This window comes from Cephus cinctus, unplaced genomic scaffold (genome assembly GCF_000341935.2).
Source record: "Cephus cinctus unplaced genomic scaffold, Ccin1 Ccin1_scaffold0342, whole genome shotgun sequence".
Classification (NCBI taxonomy): domain Eukaryota; kingdom Metazoa; phylum Arthropoda; class Insecta; order Hymenoptera; family Cephidae; genus Cephus; species Cephus cinctus.
The window spans coordinates 37,717-55,470 of record NW_014333034.1 but is presented as its reverse complement, the minus strand read 5'-3'; the positions used below and the strand labels follow the sequence as shown (position 1 = coordinate 55,470).

The 17,754-nt window shown below is 51.0% G+C and overlaps 1 protein-coding gene across 2 annotated transcripts in view; it reads right to left on the bottom strand.

Annotated features, from left to right (window-relative positions):
• Window positions 1–351: 351 nt before the first annotated feature.
• The window catches only part of LOC107267108 (neurogenic locus Notch protein), a 40,653-nt gene continuing 23,250 nt past the window's right edge, over window positions 352–17,754 (bottom strand). For both annotated transcript variants that reach the window (XM_015738372.2, XM_015738373.2), the window contains 8 exons: window positions 15,374–15,730; window positions 15,048–15,203; window positions 12,131–12,313; window positions 6,977–7,520; window positions 5,827–6,590; window positions 3,849–5,712; window positions 1,850–3,660; window positions 352–1,757 (listed from right to left, as the gene is read on the bottom strand). In XM_015738372.2, the coding sequence (XP_015593858.1) occupies window positions 511–1,757; window positions 1,850–3,660; window positions 3,849–5,712; window positions 5,827–6,590; window positions 6,977–7,520; window positions 12,131–12,313; window positions 15,048–15,203; window positions 15,374–15,730 (6,926 nt within the window). In that variant the 3' untranslated portion in view covers window positions 352–510. The remainder of the gene's footprint in view (window positions 1,758–1,849; window positions 3,661–3,848; window positions 5,713–5,826; window positions 6,591–6,976; window positions 7,521–12,130; window positions 12,314–15,047; window positions 15,204–15,373; window positions 15,731–17,754) is intronic.

Genomic DNA, 17,754 nt, shown 5'->3' with positions numbered 1-17,754 from the left:
CCTAAGGTCAATGATTTTCCGTCGTTTATGTACAATATACTATTGTAGTAACAAGGTCTCGTTCCTTAATTATTGTCCGTCGGGTCTTCACTCTGGCAAGTCGAAGGCACCATTAGTATTGAGCTGAACTTGAAAATGCGATTGACAGTCGATTCGTATAAAAAATATAGTAGCTAACTCTAGTTTCTCGTCGTCCCGTTGGCGCATTTCTTTGGACGGTTAGAGAGACAAGTTACAAAGTGTTCCTGTCCACGTGTCTGTGTGTCATTTCGTGTCGTGGTCTCCGTCAGCAAATCCGGAAGAAGGATAAACAGGACGATAAGTAACTCAGAAGACAATTAGGCAAGGATAAAAGTGAGAAGGCACGTTTTCTTTTTTCCGTATAACATTCGGAAGCCCTTGGCACCTAATAGTTGACACGCTACTAATCACAGACGCGCGAGTCTCGCACAAGCGCCCTTTGCACGTAGCTTCCTGGCCGCATGGGCCTGCTGCTTGCTCGGTGCTCTCTCATATGTAAATCGCCTCAGTGCCTTTATTGCTTTGGTGCGCGGAGGCTGAGATGTAGGCGTTTGGCGACGCCATGCATTCGGACCAGTCACTGTTCGAATGAGGCGAGCTTGAGGACCAGTGTCCAGGGCTGTCCGGGGATGGCGTGGGAAAACTCTCGGGTGCTTGCATCAAGTGCTGCGGTGTCATGTCCGGTCCCGAATGGTGGGACGGCGGCGTTAAGTATTGATAGTACTGTTGACTCTGTTGTTGCTGTTGTTGAGTACTTTGTTGTTGTTGTTGTTGTTGTTGTTGTTGTTGTTGCTGCTGCTGCTGCTGCTGCTGTTGCTGCTGCTGCTGTATTTGCTGCTGCTGCTGCTGTTGCTGCTGCTGCTGGAGTTGCTGCTGTGTCTGTTGCATCTGTTGCTGTTGGCCGGATGAGTACGGCAAGTTGTCAAAATCGAAACCTACGAGAGGCATGCCACCGTGTTTCTGGTGAGTGGCCTGACGCATCGCAGCAATGTGGGTCGGCGACGTAGGAAGAGAGGGTCTGTTTTTTGCTGGCGACGGCGATCCCATATAACTCGCCTGAGGAGAAAGGGTCATGTTCGATTGAACGGAATGAGGAGGTGATTGATTGCTGTACGGCGGTGAGAGTGTGTTGAGCATCCCTTGGGTTTGACGCTGATGAGGAGCTAGGAGTTGGTCGTGAAAATTCGGCAGACCATAGTTGGTCGTGAAAGTATCGAGACCAAGCTGCTGCAGAGTACCCTGAATGGATTGGCCCTTTATGCAATCCTCGTACGAGGGTGGTTGCTTGGCAGTGCCCGTGCCCGTTCCTGTCGTTGCGCCAGTACCTGTGCCAGTCCCCGTTCCTGTAGCTGTAGCCGTCGCAGTAGCCGTGTGACCCAGGAGCGGAAGCGCATTACTATACAGACTCGCGCTGTCGTAAGGACTGGGAAGATTGCCCTCGGCTCCCTCGGCGCCCTGAGGAATTTCCTGGTTTGGGGGCTGAGCACCTCGCTTCGCCGGGGGTTTCTTCACCGAGGGTTTTCGACGTACGGCTGCTGCTACCGCGGCTGCACTGCCCCCACCCGGACCGCCACCCACGGCGCTTTCCGACTCCGGGCTGTTGGGGTTTCCCGTCGTGACTCCAACGCCACCGCCACCGCTTCCCACTCCCTTCGCTCGCTTCTTTGACTTGCTCTGTTTCGGCGCTGAGCCGATGACAGTCGGATGCGTGATCAGTTGCGGATGATTCGGGGAACCTGAAATAACAAATGATTAGGTGTCTTTGATGCATCGGCACGCGAAAGAATGTAATAAATTAGATCGAGAAACGGCTTTTTCGGAGACTTACCCATTAGGGGTCCATTCGGTATCACGGAAACCATCTGGGGAGAGCGAGGTACATGTTCGTCGAGAAGCCGCACGATGTCGTGATGAAGTCTCTCGCTGGCGACGTCTCGCGGCAGTCGATCCATGTGATCGGTGATTTCACGATTCGCAAAAGTATCAAGGAGGGCTTTACAAGCCTCGAAACTGCCCTCGCGGGCAGCCAAGAACAAGGGCGTCTCATCCTTATCGTCTTGTGCGTCTCTATTGGCGCCGTGAACCAAGAGTATGTTTACTGCGTCGACGTTGTTCACGGCGGCAGCCCAGTGAAGAGCAGTCTTACCGCTGTTATCCGCAGCATTGATATCGGCATCGGCATTTATAAGATCCTCGACCATGCGCTCCGTGGCGAGGCGAGCCGCGAGAATGAGAGGCGTCGTTCCGTCGTGCATGCGGGCATTGAGATTGGTTGCGCGATTCCGCAAGAGTATTTGAAAGACGCCCATAGCATCGGCGGCCACGGCCGAGTGAAGTGGAGTCCGTCCTGTGTTGTCCTGGGAGTTTGCATCGGCGCCCGCATCGAGAAGCCTCTTGGTGGCATCAGCTCTGGCGAATCGCGCTGCTAGGTGAAGTGAAGTCTCGCCGCTTTTGTCTGTCGTGGCATTGAGATCGGCACCCTGGGCAACGAGGTCAGCAATCACGGCGGCCGTCCCATCCGACTCATCCTCCTCCTCGCCCGTGTCAAGGCCACCGCCACGTACGGCTGCGACCATCAGAGGTGTCATGCCGCACGGTCCACGAGCATCGACATCCTGGCCATGTTCGAGACTCGGAGGTGTCAACACGCCGCCAGCGTCTGGTCGTCCTCGAATCTCTGCAGCGTCGAGATGCTGCTGGGTCCACATCCGCGCTGCTCCCGGCGGCTCCGTTTCCTCGTAGTCGGTGATGGCTGTGTGGTCACTAGCGTAGCCCGTCGGTTCGATTGGACGCATTCTTTTCGATGGGGGCAGTTCAGACTCGTCGTCGGACCACTGCTGAACAGCACGACCGTTACCCACTTCCATTTCCATGCAATTAACGGATGACGGCTGTTTGTTTAGGTTGCGCATCTCCTGACCGTCGGGTCCGCGCCTACGCGATCTTCGTCGTTGCCCACTTCCGCTGCTCGTCCTTAGGAAGCCTTCGGGAAACCAGGTCACGCCGACAGCTCGCTTTCGCTGTGCGGTAACGAGGACACCGACGAGCATTCCTCCCAGGATAACTATCACAACTCCGATAAAGACGTATTTGTAGTTGGTGGGTGTATCGGGATATTCCGGACCCTGGGGCCCTACGACACCCTGCACTCGTTCGATCGGGAAATTTCGCGAGAGTGTATGTTTCGAGGCTGTTGCGGCAAGATATTCGGCCGCCTCGGTCGCCGACGGGAAGCACACCGATCCCTGAGTAACCGTACACTTCCGGTTGTCTATCTCCAGGTATGCGATTATGCCGTTGTGGCTATCCGTGTAGATGGTCGTGGGTTTTCCGAAAATGTTTGTCTGATGTCCAGACTCGACGCTGCTTTTCCAGGGATATATCATGTCATTTCCGAGTTCGTCCTGCTTCACGCGGAGCGTTGTACGAAGTTCGTGACCGATGTCCCGCAAAAACGGCACTACGTTCGAGCGAAAGCTCTGCATGTCCATTCGCACCATCACGGAGATGACGCCCTCCGCGAGGGACGGTGGTTCGCCCTCGCAGTCCAGTCCATCCCAGTTGCATTCTTCGTTGTTGCATCCATAATCGCAGTGTCCGTTGGCGTAGTGCTTACGACAGTAAGCGTCGTAAATTGGGCTATAATAAATTAAACGAAAAAAAAAGAATTCTTACAATAAGGTACAACTTTTGAGTTTTCAAGTGCCTATTAAGTCGTTACACGTGAAACTTGCTGTAGTAAAACGTAACGTGACTTTGCAAATGGGAGTAAATTGGATGAAGCTAAAATATAGACATAAGATTCGTATCGTCAGTTGTTTACTCACTTGCAAGGGGCCAGCTTCTTCTCGCAGTCCCTTCCGTCAAAGAGGCATTGCGCGTTATTGCAGACTTCGTCGCAGACGTCGTTCATGAAGACGTCCCAGCAGTTGATCGGGGCAGTACAATTGCGCCATGGATTAATTCCAAGAGAGCAGTCATTTCCGTCAAAATTGCACGCATAGCGATTGCATTCCTCGTCACAATGGTGATTTCCTGATTTTTCATCGCAGCGATTCTCGATGCATTTATTGCGTTCCCGCTCGAGATCGAGATCGTAGGTGTTGATGGGATTTTTCGATGGATGATTCAGGGTGGCCCCGGGCGGACGCCCGAAAATGCCTCCACGGTAATTCGGATCATAGATCTCGCAGTTTTTCCCGGTCCACTTGGGGGGACAGTAGCAAGCGTAATCGCCCAGGAGATTTTCACATATTGCATCCGATTGTTGACAGGGGTTGCTGTCACATTCATCGCGAGCGTCAATCTCGCAATGGGTGCCAGCAGTACCAGGCGGGCAATGACACCGATAACCAACCTCGGCATCTGGAGCAACGCGACAGGAGCCACCATTGAGGCAAGGCTCGGCGTCACAATAGGATCCGGCAAACTCGCAATTTGCCCCATAATAATCGCTGGGACAGAGACAGCTGTGTCCGGCCTGCCGCGCTGTGCACACGCCGCCGTTTTGACAAGGCGAACTGTCGCAAAAGTTGACCTTGAGCTCGCAATGCCTACCCATATAACCGGGCTTGCAGTTGCAATGATAATTGTTTACAAGCTGGACGCAGTCCTGAGTGCCCGGCGTGGCGCAGGGATTCGAGAGGCACTCGTTGATGTCACCTTCGCATCGGGGCCCGACGAAACCGGGAGGGCAGTTGCACTCGAAACCTCCGACTTTGTCGGTGCACGTGCCATTGTTATGGCAGGCGTCGAGGACGCAATCGTCTACGTTAATCTCGCAGATGAATCCGAGGGTGCCCGGCGGACAGGAGCAACTGTAGTTGTTCACGAGATCGTGACAGGTACCGCCATTCTGACAGGGATTCGGCCGGCAATCGTCGACATTGAGCTCGCAGTTCTGTCCCTGGAAGCCCTCGGTGCACTGGCACTGATAAGAGCCCACGAGATCCTTGCAGCTGGCTCCATTCTGACATGGTGCCGAGTCGCATTCGTTGATCTCCTCCTGACAGTACGATCCCGCGTAACCTTCCGCGCAATGACATCGATGACTGTTGCCAATGTCCTCGCAAGTCCCGTTATTGCAGAGCTGTTTCTCAGGAAGCTGCTTGCGGATGGCGGCGTCCTTACACGAAACCATCTCAACGTCGCAAACTTTCCCGGTCCAGCCGGGGGAGCAGTTGCAGTGGTACTTGTTCTTGAGCTGAACACAGGTCGCCTGGTTCTCACAGGGATTCTCGGCGCACCAGTCGACGTACTTGTCGCACTGTTTTCCCGTGTAGCCGTAAGGACAGTGACACGTGTAGTACTTAACGTGATCGTGACAGGTCGCGCTGTTAAGGCACGGCGCCGAATCGCACTCGTTTATTCGATACTGACAGTTCGAGCCTGTATATCCCGGCTTGCAAACGCACGTGTAATTGTTTATACCGTCGATGCACTTGCCGCCGTTCATGCAGCTGCTTACGGTGCAGTCCTCGTCGTTGGTCTGACAGTTGATGCCCGAGAAGCCGAGTTGACACTGGCACGTGTACGAATTCACGTATTCCTTGCAAATTGCGCCATTCTGACAGGGTGCCGAGAGGCACTCGTCCACGTCGACTTCGCAGTGCTTGCCGCTGAAACCGTCGACGCACAGGCAGGTATAGTCGCCGATTCCATCGAGACAGGTGCCACCGTTTTGGCAGGGAACTGCAGAAGAAAACAGGTGGTTCACGGAGGGAATAGTATAGTCTAGTCTTGTAATTATTATTGACCGTTGGGAAGGCTGCTGGATATTGGTATACATGGTATATATATACTTACAGGAGGCACAGTCGTCGGTGTTGATGATGCAATCGCGTCCCTCGTAACCCTTTGCGCAGACGCAGTGATAAGACCCGTTGGTGTTGCGGCAGGTCGCACCGTTTCTGCAAGGGGAAGTTATAACGCATTCGTCGACGTCTTCGTCGCAAAGTCTGCCGGTGTAGCCAACGGTGCAGGTGCACGCAAAGTCGAGGAAATTTGACGAGGGCGAGCACTTGGCGCCATGGAGACACTTGTTGGGGGAGCAGGGGTCCAGCTTGTCCTCGCAGTTCCTACCGGTGTGAGGCAACTCGCAGACACACTTGTAGTCGTTAACGAGATCGATGCAGGAGCCGCCATTTTGACAAGGATTGTTGGCGCAGTCGTCGATATTGGTCTCGCAGTTGGTGCCTGCGTAACCGGCCAGACACTGGCAGCTGTACCCGTTCAGTCGATCGTTGCAGATTCCACCGTGCTGACAGGGATTCGAGCCGCACTCGTCGATGTCGGCCTCGCACCTTTTGCCACCGTATCCCGGCAAGCAGTGACAAATGAACTGGTTGACGCCGTCCTCGCAGCTTCCGCCGTGGACGCAGGGACTGCTCGCACATTCGTTTACGTCGCTGAGGCATCGCGCGTCATAGTAGCCACGTGGACACTCGCACCTGAATCCGTTAATAAGGTCGATGCAGCGACCGCCGTTTGCGCAAGGGCTGCTCGCGCACTCGTTTATGTCCGTCTCGCAGTATTGCCCGGTGAAGCCTGGCTCGCATTCGCAGGAGTATCTGAAAGAGAGAGAGACAGCTCAAGACGGGGAAGGTCTAGAGGGGGCTGAGCCGACTGCACCTTCTGCCGAAGGGAAAAGGAACGCGCGACACACGTCTTACAATTGAAGGGGTCTCGTGTCGGCGTAAATGTGCGAGAAAATCAACATTTTTCAAAGTTTTAAATAAAAAAAATGATATCTCAAAATTTGTCTACAATGACGATGATCGGCAATGTCCTCTGACGGAACACGAACCATTGAAAGGAACGTGCGTGCTGCCGTAATAGGAAGATTAGGGCGCGAATAAAGGTAGACCGAGACGAGACGTGGACCAAAGAGAAAGAACAAGAGAGTCGACTCGGACCGAGTGTGACTCGGAGCGAATCGTCATTATCTTTGGCTAACCTGTTGATGCCGTCGATGCAGCGAGCGCCGTTCCTACATGGATTGCTGTAGCACTCGTTGACGTTGACCTCGCAGTTTACGCCGGAAGTGCCCGGTCGGCAGATACACTGGTACCCGTTAATGCGATCCTCGCATCGGCCGCCGAACTGACACGGGTTGCTCTCGCACTCGTCGATCTGTGTCTGGCAGAGATGCCCGGTGAATCCCGGGAAGCAGCTGCACGTGAAGGAGTTCTCGCCGTCGATGCAAGTCCCGCTGTGACAGGGATTCGATTGGCAGTCGTTGATGTTGGTCTCGCAGGACGCCCCGGTGAAACCTGCCGGGCACTCGCAGGTGTACTTGGCTATCGAGTCCTGGCAGTTTCCGCCATTTTGGCAGGGCGAAGAGGCGCAGTCGTCGATGTTTATCTGGCAGTGGGAGCCCGCGAATCCATCGGCACACGTGCATTTGAACGAGTTTATCAGGTCGGTGCAGACTCCGCTGTTCAGACATGGGTTCGACGCGCACTCGTCTATGTCGATTTCGCACTGGGTTCCGGTGAATCCTGCAACAAGACGGGCACGGCTCATCAACGAGGGCTCTCGTCATTGTACATACACATTACACACATACCTGCATCATTCTTTCATGCGCTCATTTTCAATCTGTCGCGAGGACAAGAAAGAATGACACACAATGACACAACGTACACGAACCGTGCACGTGTACTTTCTTTCAATAGAGCGTGCGTTTCACTGCGCCAGGGTCAGGCGGCTTATGGCCGCGCACCGGCTGCTTTCCTCATTGCGACTTTGCTTACTCACCTGCTGCGTCTCCATGCGTTTTGTCTTGGTAGACAAGAAGACGCTCCATCGGCCGACCTCGTTCTACTAATTCTAAGTAACATTATTCAATGCGGCTGCATTGCCCAAATTAATCGAAAAAATCGAATCGCCAATCACAGTTCAGCGAGAGTATCGGCACCACGTATAAGCTGGCACGTAGTCTCGAGAATTATAGTAACCTGCAGAGGGTGCAATCGGAGCGGGAAGTGTTTCTCTCGAGTGCTTGGTAATTCCTTTGGGGCGTGGCAAAGCTAGAGACTGGATTAGCTGGAAATAGGATACAATCACCTAGGCGAACCGCCGCCACCGCCGCCACCGCCGCCACCGCCTTCCTTGAAACGTTACAGGGTCCACGGGGTCTACCGGGACCACGAAAGACCACAAGAAGACAATCGAGACAACGCCTTTCGTTCACTATGCGCCCTGTTGCATTCAATATTCACTCAATTCAACTTTGCTTAGCAACAGGATGAACTTGGGTTCTCTTCAAATTATTTTTAGTTCTTTCCTTATAGTTTTCAATTGCTTTTATTTCCTGACACTACTTGAACGAGCGTTTCAAGTTCAATTCTATACAGAAGGAGAGAACATGACTAGCTGAAAACTTGCTTGCTCGAATGTACCAATACCAGGCTCAGATATGTACAAAGGCTATCTTTTGCTTTGCTCCAGCAATTGCTAAGAGTAACGGTGCGCGCGCGCGCTGTTATCCTTGCGCGATGCACCATTAGCCACTGGACTTTCTCGACAAAGACACCATCCAGCGGGCAGTAACGCCCTGTGCCCTGTGCCCTGTGCTCATGTGCTTCTAACGTCAATTCGCGATCCAAGGCTTTTCATTAGGATCCTACTTCAAAGATGCGTATCCTCCGACAACAAAACCGTCCTACGCTCTGTCCCGCTATTGCTCATATACAGTCGGATCGTGTCCGAATTTCAAATAACTATCTTATCCTATACAGTTTACTGTTTTACCGTAACGTCCTAAAGTCTCTCATAGTATGGATCATGAATTCCTTTGCTCCTCCTCTCATTGTTAGTCCCGTTACTCCCCCCTCCCTCTCTCTCTCTCTCTCTCTCTCTCTCTCTATCCTATGACTTGGTTTTCCGCAGATGGTTCTTTTGTCCACTCAACTAAATAAATAATTAAGCGATTAAATATACATAAAAGGATCGTCGATCACTTCCTATCCAAGTGGATTAAGTCTCTTGCATATTTTCTGTTCCATGTTTGTTCTCTAATGAAGGTGTACTCTAGAATCGAGAATAGTTGTAAAAAGGAGCGACCCAAAGTTATAGTCGAAAAATAAAAGAAATTCGTCGGGGGTAACAATATCGTAAATGAGTGAAATTCAGTTTGAGTCGAGTCAGTCGATCATCGGATGAACGGATGATCGGATCATCGGATCATCAGGCTCGGGCGTGTCCGTGTCCGACGAGGGCGACCTTCGGCCGCTTCGACCCGTGCTGGGCTGGATCTCGAGTACCGCTATCCGCTGGCGCACCGTCTAACGCACGTGAGTCTCCTCGTAACTCCTCCGGAATCCGCAAGTCTCGCAGGAGGAGCCTTTCGCTAGCCCCAGTATAGCCCCAGTATAGCCCCACTATAGCCCCACTATAGCCCTGGACTAGCCCCGGACTAGCCTACATAACCGATGTCGGAGCAACAGGAGCTGCAGCCGCGCCCCTGGAACTCTGTGAATTGTGACCCTCTTCTTCTCCTTTATCTTTGCGTTCATTTGTATTCCAGTTGAGGAGATAAGCGGCGCCCGAGTAAGGGATGGAGAGACGCTAAGGGGGAGAGAGAGAGAGAGAGAAAGAGAGAGAGTACTGGAACCTTGTCAAGAACGTTGTGCCAGCTTATTGGGAAATTGAGGTGCCCGAATTAACAAGGCGTAGCGACTGACAAAATGGGACTCACCGAGGAGCTGTTTCTGTACAATGAGTAGCATCCATTCATTAAGACTGTTGACCGACACATCTCTTCTCTTGGAATTCTCTTCCATTTTTCGACATAATTACGGGCAGGGATTTTTTTAAATCGCGGGGCACGTCAATACGTCATTCGTCTTCTCGAATGATTTGCCAGGCACTCAACTCGCTATTTTGATCGCTTTTCTGATCGTTTCATTCGATTGCAATTCTCATATGTTCCCATAATTCGAAGCAATCTCTCTCCTAGGCACGGAGGCACGGAGGCACGGTGATGAAGATGATACAGATGATACAGATGATACAGTTCGAGATAGTTGATGCGTCTCGTGTCTCTATTTCTCAATGCACTTTTGTAAATTAACAGATGACAAAAGTTCGAGGAATCTCCGCACGTTACGTTTTAATGTAAAATGTGAATAAAATGTTGGTAGTAAGTGAATCTTCAATACAGTACGGTGACTTCTCGTTGAATTAATTGAAGAATGGACAAGCGAAGGCACCGAGTACTGAGAATATAAAAAAGTTTCCAACTGCTCCTGAAATAATCGCTGTCCCGTTATCACCATTACTCCACAAACGGGCAGAGGTCTTTCATGTACATATTTATTTATACATTTTAATAAATAGGATAGAAGGAGATAATGATAACAATTTCTCGAGTACTGTGCTTTCCTCTGGATTTCTTGAATTCTCTTGAATTTCTTCAATATGTTCCTTGTCTTGACATACCAAAGGGGGATCAGTGCAGAAATGAGGAAAAATCCATGGAAATGAGCGCGATCTTGCGGGAACGACTGCAGGAAACCGATTTAAAAGGATTCGAAGGAGCGAGGGGGTGTTCAAGCTGCGTGCCATTTTTCATGCACGATTCACCGCGGACAATGCTCATGGCGATTCGAACGATGAGATCAGCATCGGCCGTGATATTAATCCGACTGGACCGTTTGGACTTTCTAAAGAGCTACATACCGTTATCTTCGGCTCCACTACTCGCTTCTGTCGCTTTTCTAGAATATCGTGCTTTCGCTACTTGGAGTTGCGACTTGGCATTGAGCTTCGAGTACCTAATCTAGGACACTCCCTGAGAAAGTTGAGCAGCTCCAAAGGAATCATTTCCTTTGCACATCTCTTATCTTTGCGATCGATCGTTGCCATAAGAAGTACCATTTGACAGTTTGACAGTTTCCTCAGTTCTCTCGCGTGAGTTATTGTCCTTTTCTTCAGACTGGCTTCTTCCTCTTTCTTCGTTTGACTCTTTCCAATTTTACATTGTCGATGCTCTTAGTTTTAATCCATGTAGTCTGCGAGTGTTCGGACGCGACGAGACGCGACGAGACGCGACGAGACGCGACAATAAGAAGCCGCTGCTGACGCGATTGGCTAATTGTTGGGCTCTTGCACAGCTGCGTAGCTCGTTATGTACCTCGAGGGACCAAAGATGGGTGAAAGATTGCGGTTAGCTGACTGGATCTACCAACGGATGTTACGGATGGAAGACCAAAGTTGGAAAAGGCAGAGAAACGAGTTCTTGGGTAGAACAAATTCTCCTAGTTTTGCGAATCGATAGCAAAATCATAGGTTGCGACACGAACGATAACAAAGGAGATTCGTTACTACTCTACTACCTCCTCCTCCTCCTGCTCCTCCTCCTCCTCCTCCTCCTCCTCCTGCTCCTCCTCCTCCTTCTCCTCCTCCTTCTCCTGATGGGGCATCGTTATTCTTCCTGCGGTGGATGTATATATCTTTTTTGTTTTTGAGCAGCAAAATGTAATCATGGACATTCTCAGTGGGTAGTGAATTCGAGTACGATTTTGGAGATGTCAAGATCCAACTGCAATCTCTACGTGGTCATCGGCTTTTCGATCTCGACATCCGTGTCGATCGCGACATGGATGTTTTTTTTTCCAAACTGGTTTTGCAAGTCAAGTTCCCTCAGCGTATTTTAATACGCTGTCGTCGTTCCATCTTCCGCACCCTGGTGTCGCTGCGGAGCGCATCCTTCCATCCTTCCATCCTTCCCTCGATGTAATTCAATATACAATCGATCAAAGTATATATAGCTATATCTGGCTAATGGATTGGTTGATGTATGGACCGAGGACGCACCGAGCAGACCGAGCGCACCGAGCGCACCGAGCCGTCAAATATCAGGCTATTTTCTGTGGATGCGCGAGATGTAACGAGCAAGAAAACTGTTTTGCCGCAACACTGGACGATCGAGCAAAGTAAAAAGGCAATTGAATGGCTGACCGCCGTGCGCCGCTTCGGCGGCAGGGAGCAACGGAAAAGGGGGAGGATGGGAGGAGGAGGACCAAGAAGAGCTCATGTCCATCGACATAAGGATCCGTTTGATTCTGATGTCATAAATGAACGTGATATTGAGAGTTAAACTTACCAGGCATGCAGACGCAACGAAATGTCCCAGGGTCGTCAAGGCAGGAGCCGTCATTCTGGCAAGGATGAGATTCGCACTCGTTGACGTTGGTCTCGCACCTTGGTCCAGTGAATCCTTGCGTACAGTTGCAGGCGAAGGAGCCCGGCGTGTTCACGCAGATTCCGTCGTGTTCGCAGGGAGAACCTGAAGGAAGAGTCAAGTAGAGTGGCTGTGTATCACAGTCGTACGACAGCCCGGTCTTACAGTTTGCTCGAAGAAGGACACCGAACGTTTTCGTCGGCCTTGAACGAGCAACTTTCGATGGGAAATAATTCGGTAAGTAATTGAGTGAATCACGAAAGAACGATTCTACCGTGGAGTGCGCCTTTTTAACGGACGTGCAAGGAAACTGCTCGATCGACAGATGCTATATTCTGCGGCACAACGTCACACTCGCTTACGGAACGGGGAACAATGATACTCCACGCAACAGAATACACCATCTTTTTCTCCTTCTCGAATCTGGCGAATGCACATACTTTGCGACGTGATTTTTTGATTCGCGGTGACAACGCGACTCCAACTACTCCAACTACTCCAGCTATCCCAACTATCCCAACTATCCCGGCTATCCCAGCTACCGATTCAGTTAACGTTCCCCCGCTTTCTGGTTCCGTTCGAGTCGCCACCACCCTGCTCTCAAAAGCTACGCTTCTCTCGAATTCATTCCTAAGAACCCCTCGTACGTTTCTAGCTTTGCCGGAGTTGAGCCTGTGCTTCCACCTCACAACTTCCAGCTCGTGCCGGGTCGGCAGTTTCCTGGCTGGCTGGCCGCCGAAGGTGACGTGTAGTAGGTTAGCTCTCGGGTTTATACTATCGGTGCCGTGTTAAGAAAATACATTACAACTTGTACCTAAGAGTCGTTCGATAAATCTGCGGAAAATCACGAGAACTGTATTGCGATTTTATGTTTATAGTCGTCGGTACGCCGTACCCTCAAAGCACAATGGTTCATTGTTATCGCTCCCTTGGACTTTTCTCGAAACGCGGAATTTAATCTAGCAGAAAACTTGCAATTTAACGTAATAACATACTCACCGCATGAGCGGTTATTACATATTGCCGTTGTTATTAAAGGTTCAGCAATAATTAAGGCTTTAATTACCATTTGCACGGTTAAGGCTGCACAAGTCAATGTGCGTAGAGATTAAAAGTCCTATCCGTACTTTCACATCTAATAGCCAGATTCGTTAGTAATTTTCGATTGATCGATGCTGTCAAGAGATAAAAAGTTAATAGAATTCCGATTGCAGAGAATGCAGAAGCTGCGGTCCTCTCGCGCTAGTAAACGCAAATGGCACGTTAAGGATGCGCTGCGCCTCCTAAGGGTTGAAGTTTCGTATCGGGCATGAGATTTCAGTGTGCCACCCAAGATGCAGCGCTGCCACCTAGGTGGGGTTCCTCGGCAGTGGGCAGTGTGTAAGCGGACAAGCGCGAGGCGTGGCAACATGGCAATCAGGTAGACGTCCCCCAAGGATATCGGTTTACTTTTGTCGAGGGCGACGTTGCCAAAATTTCGTAACAATAGCCCTCTTTGTTCAGCGGCAGGTAGGTCGCCCTGCACGGTGGTTTCTTGTTGTAACGAGCAGCCTCCGGCTGGGTCCCCGAGTACTCTCCTCTTGCTCGAATGCTCTTTTCATCGACGAGTATCGAATCACGGCGCGCGGCGTCGCGTCGCATCCTCGCGATGCGACAGTTACGTAAAAGCGACGCTTTTAAATATTTTACAGATGCGAAAGAGAAAGGACTAGAAGGATCATTCCTAATGGGGAAAAAACGAAAGTCGAAAGATTAAATAAAATCGAACATAATGAGAATATGTCGAAAACTTTGAAGCGACAGGCCATAAGAAATGAGTCCCCTTGGATTTTCGTATGTCGGCTTCGTTACTGACTGATAAGAAGAACAACAGAGGAGGGAAACGGACAAAGAAGCAGAGTCTGACTGTGGGATTCTTGAGTAGCCTGCTGCTGCTGCACCAAGAAGACAAAAGAAGTGCTTCCGGTTATTAATGAAATATCTACGTGCAAAAGGAAGCGCGCATTAAGTGCAACAAGTGTAAAGGAGCATCCAATGTTATTGATTTCGTTTTCTCCTTGTCGATTTTCGCGATGCTTAAACAATGGGGTTTCCCGGGTCCCGCCGGTGCGCTTCAACGTTTCAAGTAGATTCATCCCGCGTTGAGCTTCCACGCACCACAGAACGGAAGGTTCAAGGCCGAAAGCCAAAGGTCGCCGACCCGACTTCCTACGCGCTCGCGCTTATCTCAAAGTCGAATCATCCTCTGAGATAATCTTTAAACCGTAATGCGGTTAACTCCAAGGAATTCAATGAGGTGTAAGTCCCATGCTGCGGTCCATTCCCCGCGAGTCTCTCTCTCTCTCTCTCTCTCTCTCTCTCTCTATTAATTAACCCGGGGCTACCGACAGTCTTCCTCCTTCCTCTGACCGTCCCGCGCGCAATTACCGACGCTCTCACCCTCCACCCGTCCAATTCTTAGCTTCTCCCTCTTTTGCTTCCGTATCCACGAGGACCTCTAGTAGTTTAGCTCGTGAGCGGAACAAAGTACGAAGAACGATGATGGGCAGATGGCGCAACTCGCAGAAAGGAAGAGAATTAGGTAGGCCGAGGTAGGCCGAGGTAGGCCGAGGTAGGCCGATCCCGACCGACCGATGGACCGGTTTCTCTGGGTCAGATTCATCGGCAGTCAAAGCATCGAGAAGAGACAACCACCGACAATCCCCGCTATTAAGCCTCACGTTCCACGTGGCGCATGGGTGAACATCAGTCACGTCCATTGCTGTCGAAGGCCCTCGATTCGCGACATTGGCGCCCGTAAGATAACGATAGAATGCTAAACCGGAAGTAACGTTCTCACCTTGTTCGCACTCGTCAATGTCCTCCGAACAGTCGAGACCCTTGTAGCCGCTCGCGCAGGAACAAGTGAATGACCCGTTTATCGGACTCGTGTCGCAAATGGCGCCTTGATGACAAGGATTCGAGGTGCAGGCATCGTCCAGATGACAGAGTAATCCTGAAAATGGAAACCAAAGAGAAGTGAGAAGTATGCAAGTGCAACTGGAGTCGATCGTGTCGACATCGACGCGACTCAGGTGAGTCGGCAGGATCCAACAAGTCGCCTGGAAAGTGTCGCACCGGGCGGCGGGAACACGGAAAGAAATACGTAGAAGAATCCCCCCTTACCTGTCTTGCCGTAGGTGCATTGACAGTAGAAGCTGCCAACGCGATCGATGCAGGTCGCCCCGTTGAAGCAGGCCGCGCCTGCACAGTCGTCGATGTTGATGCTGCAGTCCGGTCCCGTCCAGCCGTTTACGCATATGCAGGAGTAACTTCCGTGAGAGTTGGTGCAGGTCGCCCCGTTGTGGCACAACGAGGGCCTAACGGAGCACTCGTCGACGTCCAGCTCGCACTGCGTCCCGGTGAACGCCGCTGGACAGAGACACGAGTACTCGTTCACTCTGTCCATGCACGTCGCACCGTTCTGACAGAGGTTTCCGGGGCAATCGTCGATGTTCTCCTCGCAATTGTTACCCCGAAAGCCTAAAACAGGAGAGAAGGTTGGTTAGCGTTGCGAAAACACGTGCTAACAGTGATAACAGTCCTTACCCTTAAAGACATTAATTAAACAACAACAAGATTATTCGGGCCAAGTTCGTGGCTTTGATTTGGCTCGCTCGTTATCATTCTCAGCCATTCGTACATTATCGCAAGGATTATCGGAGAGAAGGGTGCGACTCTCCAGGTCTTGAGATAAGCACCAATGCATTGGCAATGAACTCGCGTGACCTTGTAGCGTTACTCCTTCTTCCCCTGGAGCCCCGCCAGCGCCAGCGCCAGCGCCAGCGCCAACGTCAACGTCAACGTCAACGTCGCCCGACGATGAGGTTACGCGTCGCTCTCGCAATCGGCTTAATGAATCTTGATCAATCAGTTTGGTTCAACGACTCATCGTACTATTCGATCCTTTTCTGGGGCAACAGAGGCGACAGTGAAGCCAAGAAGATAGGAGGCATCGCCGATAAGACTCATGTCAGCCGCGATTACGAATAGTTGAGAAATGCATTAACTACCGGCAAAGCGCAGGATGCCCCACACAGCACGCGGGAGTGTGCTTGTAGCTCGCTATTCGGAGCTCTCTTTCATTTCGGATTCCACGTAGTTGTCGAGGGGGTACAGGACGAGAGTCCTGTATACAACTATTAATTGCTAGGACAATAGAGCACGGAACAAGTTTTATGTTGGTCGATCTTTTACCGGTTCCAATAACTCGACGGACGTGCCACGAGGAAGTTGGTCCACGAGGAAATCTAGCTTCTTCGGTTCTCAGGTCGACCGGCAACGTGCAGGAACGCGCGAGCTAAGCCACGCTGATCTCTTCTTATCCATTCGAATCCTCTGTTCCTCTAAAATTATATCAGGCACTTTGCGGGCGGATAGTTACTGTGTCCACCGAGTTGCATAATTTCTTCACGTTTCAGCAATTGACTGCAGTCCACGTGTCGTGAGATGACACCAGCCAGAGTCGACAAGGTTGACATCTCAGAAAATCTAAATCCTTATTTGCATGGAACTGGCCTCATTCCGTCCTACAGTTCGTAGTTCGTAGTTCGTAGTTCGTACGTCAAAACTTGAGTCGAATTGACGGGAACGTAACGTAACAATTACGAAGAAGATAATTTCGCAAAAATCATAATTTTCCAAATTGTTCAAAGTCATTTCCATGCATCGTCGTAAGACAAGGGGAGATTTAAGGTATTCTACTTCGATCGTCCTAATCGCACTTTCATGACCTCGAGTGGATTCTCGAAATCCAACTGATTCCGAAGTTCAATGATCCGGAAGAATGGCCTCGGATAAATCTGTCATCCGTAGACGTTCCCAATTTTGATCTTGGCAATCGACGTCTCAATTCTACCGACTCCGTGGGTTTGGTTAATTCAATTGATTTCGTCGATTTCGTTGTCAACATATATGTATACTTTCTAAGAGCTCCATTTTATCATCCGAACTCTCTCGTACTCTGCTGCCATTATCGGCAACTTCAACTGCAACGCCACCGGCACCGCCACCGCCAACGCCAACGCTAGCGTTAGCGCTAGCGCAACGCTGTCTTCGTTTCACTCGTAACTAAGCATACGCTATAAAATGCAATGGCTCTCAGTCGCGGAGGTGTGGCAACGTCGCGAGAGCGGGTGTGCGTTCAGGGGCACAGCAGTGGGGACTGTGGGAAAATTCTCATGCCGCTGACTACGCCAAGCAGTGGTTCTCAAAAAACTGCATCACTTAACAGATTGTCAGTACTGCTCTTTCCTGAAGGAACCCTCACGAGTTTCACTGAGAACGGCTGATACCGTTCAGGCCTAGGTCCCTGAGGCCCCTGAGGCCCCTGAGGCCCCTCGGTTCAGACTCCCTGTGTCTCCCCAGGACCCCTCGTGGCTCCCGCCCAAGACTCACTGCGTTCTAATGTTTGATGGTTTCACTTAACCAGGAAAAAGTTTCAGTTGCCGCATCTGTTGTGTGCGTGGTATGTAGTAGTATACTCTAGTCGTTCTAGTACGGGGGGG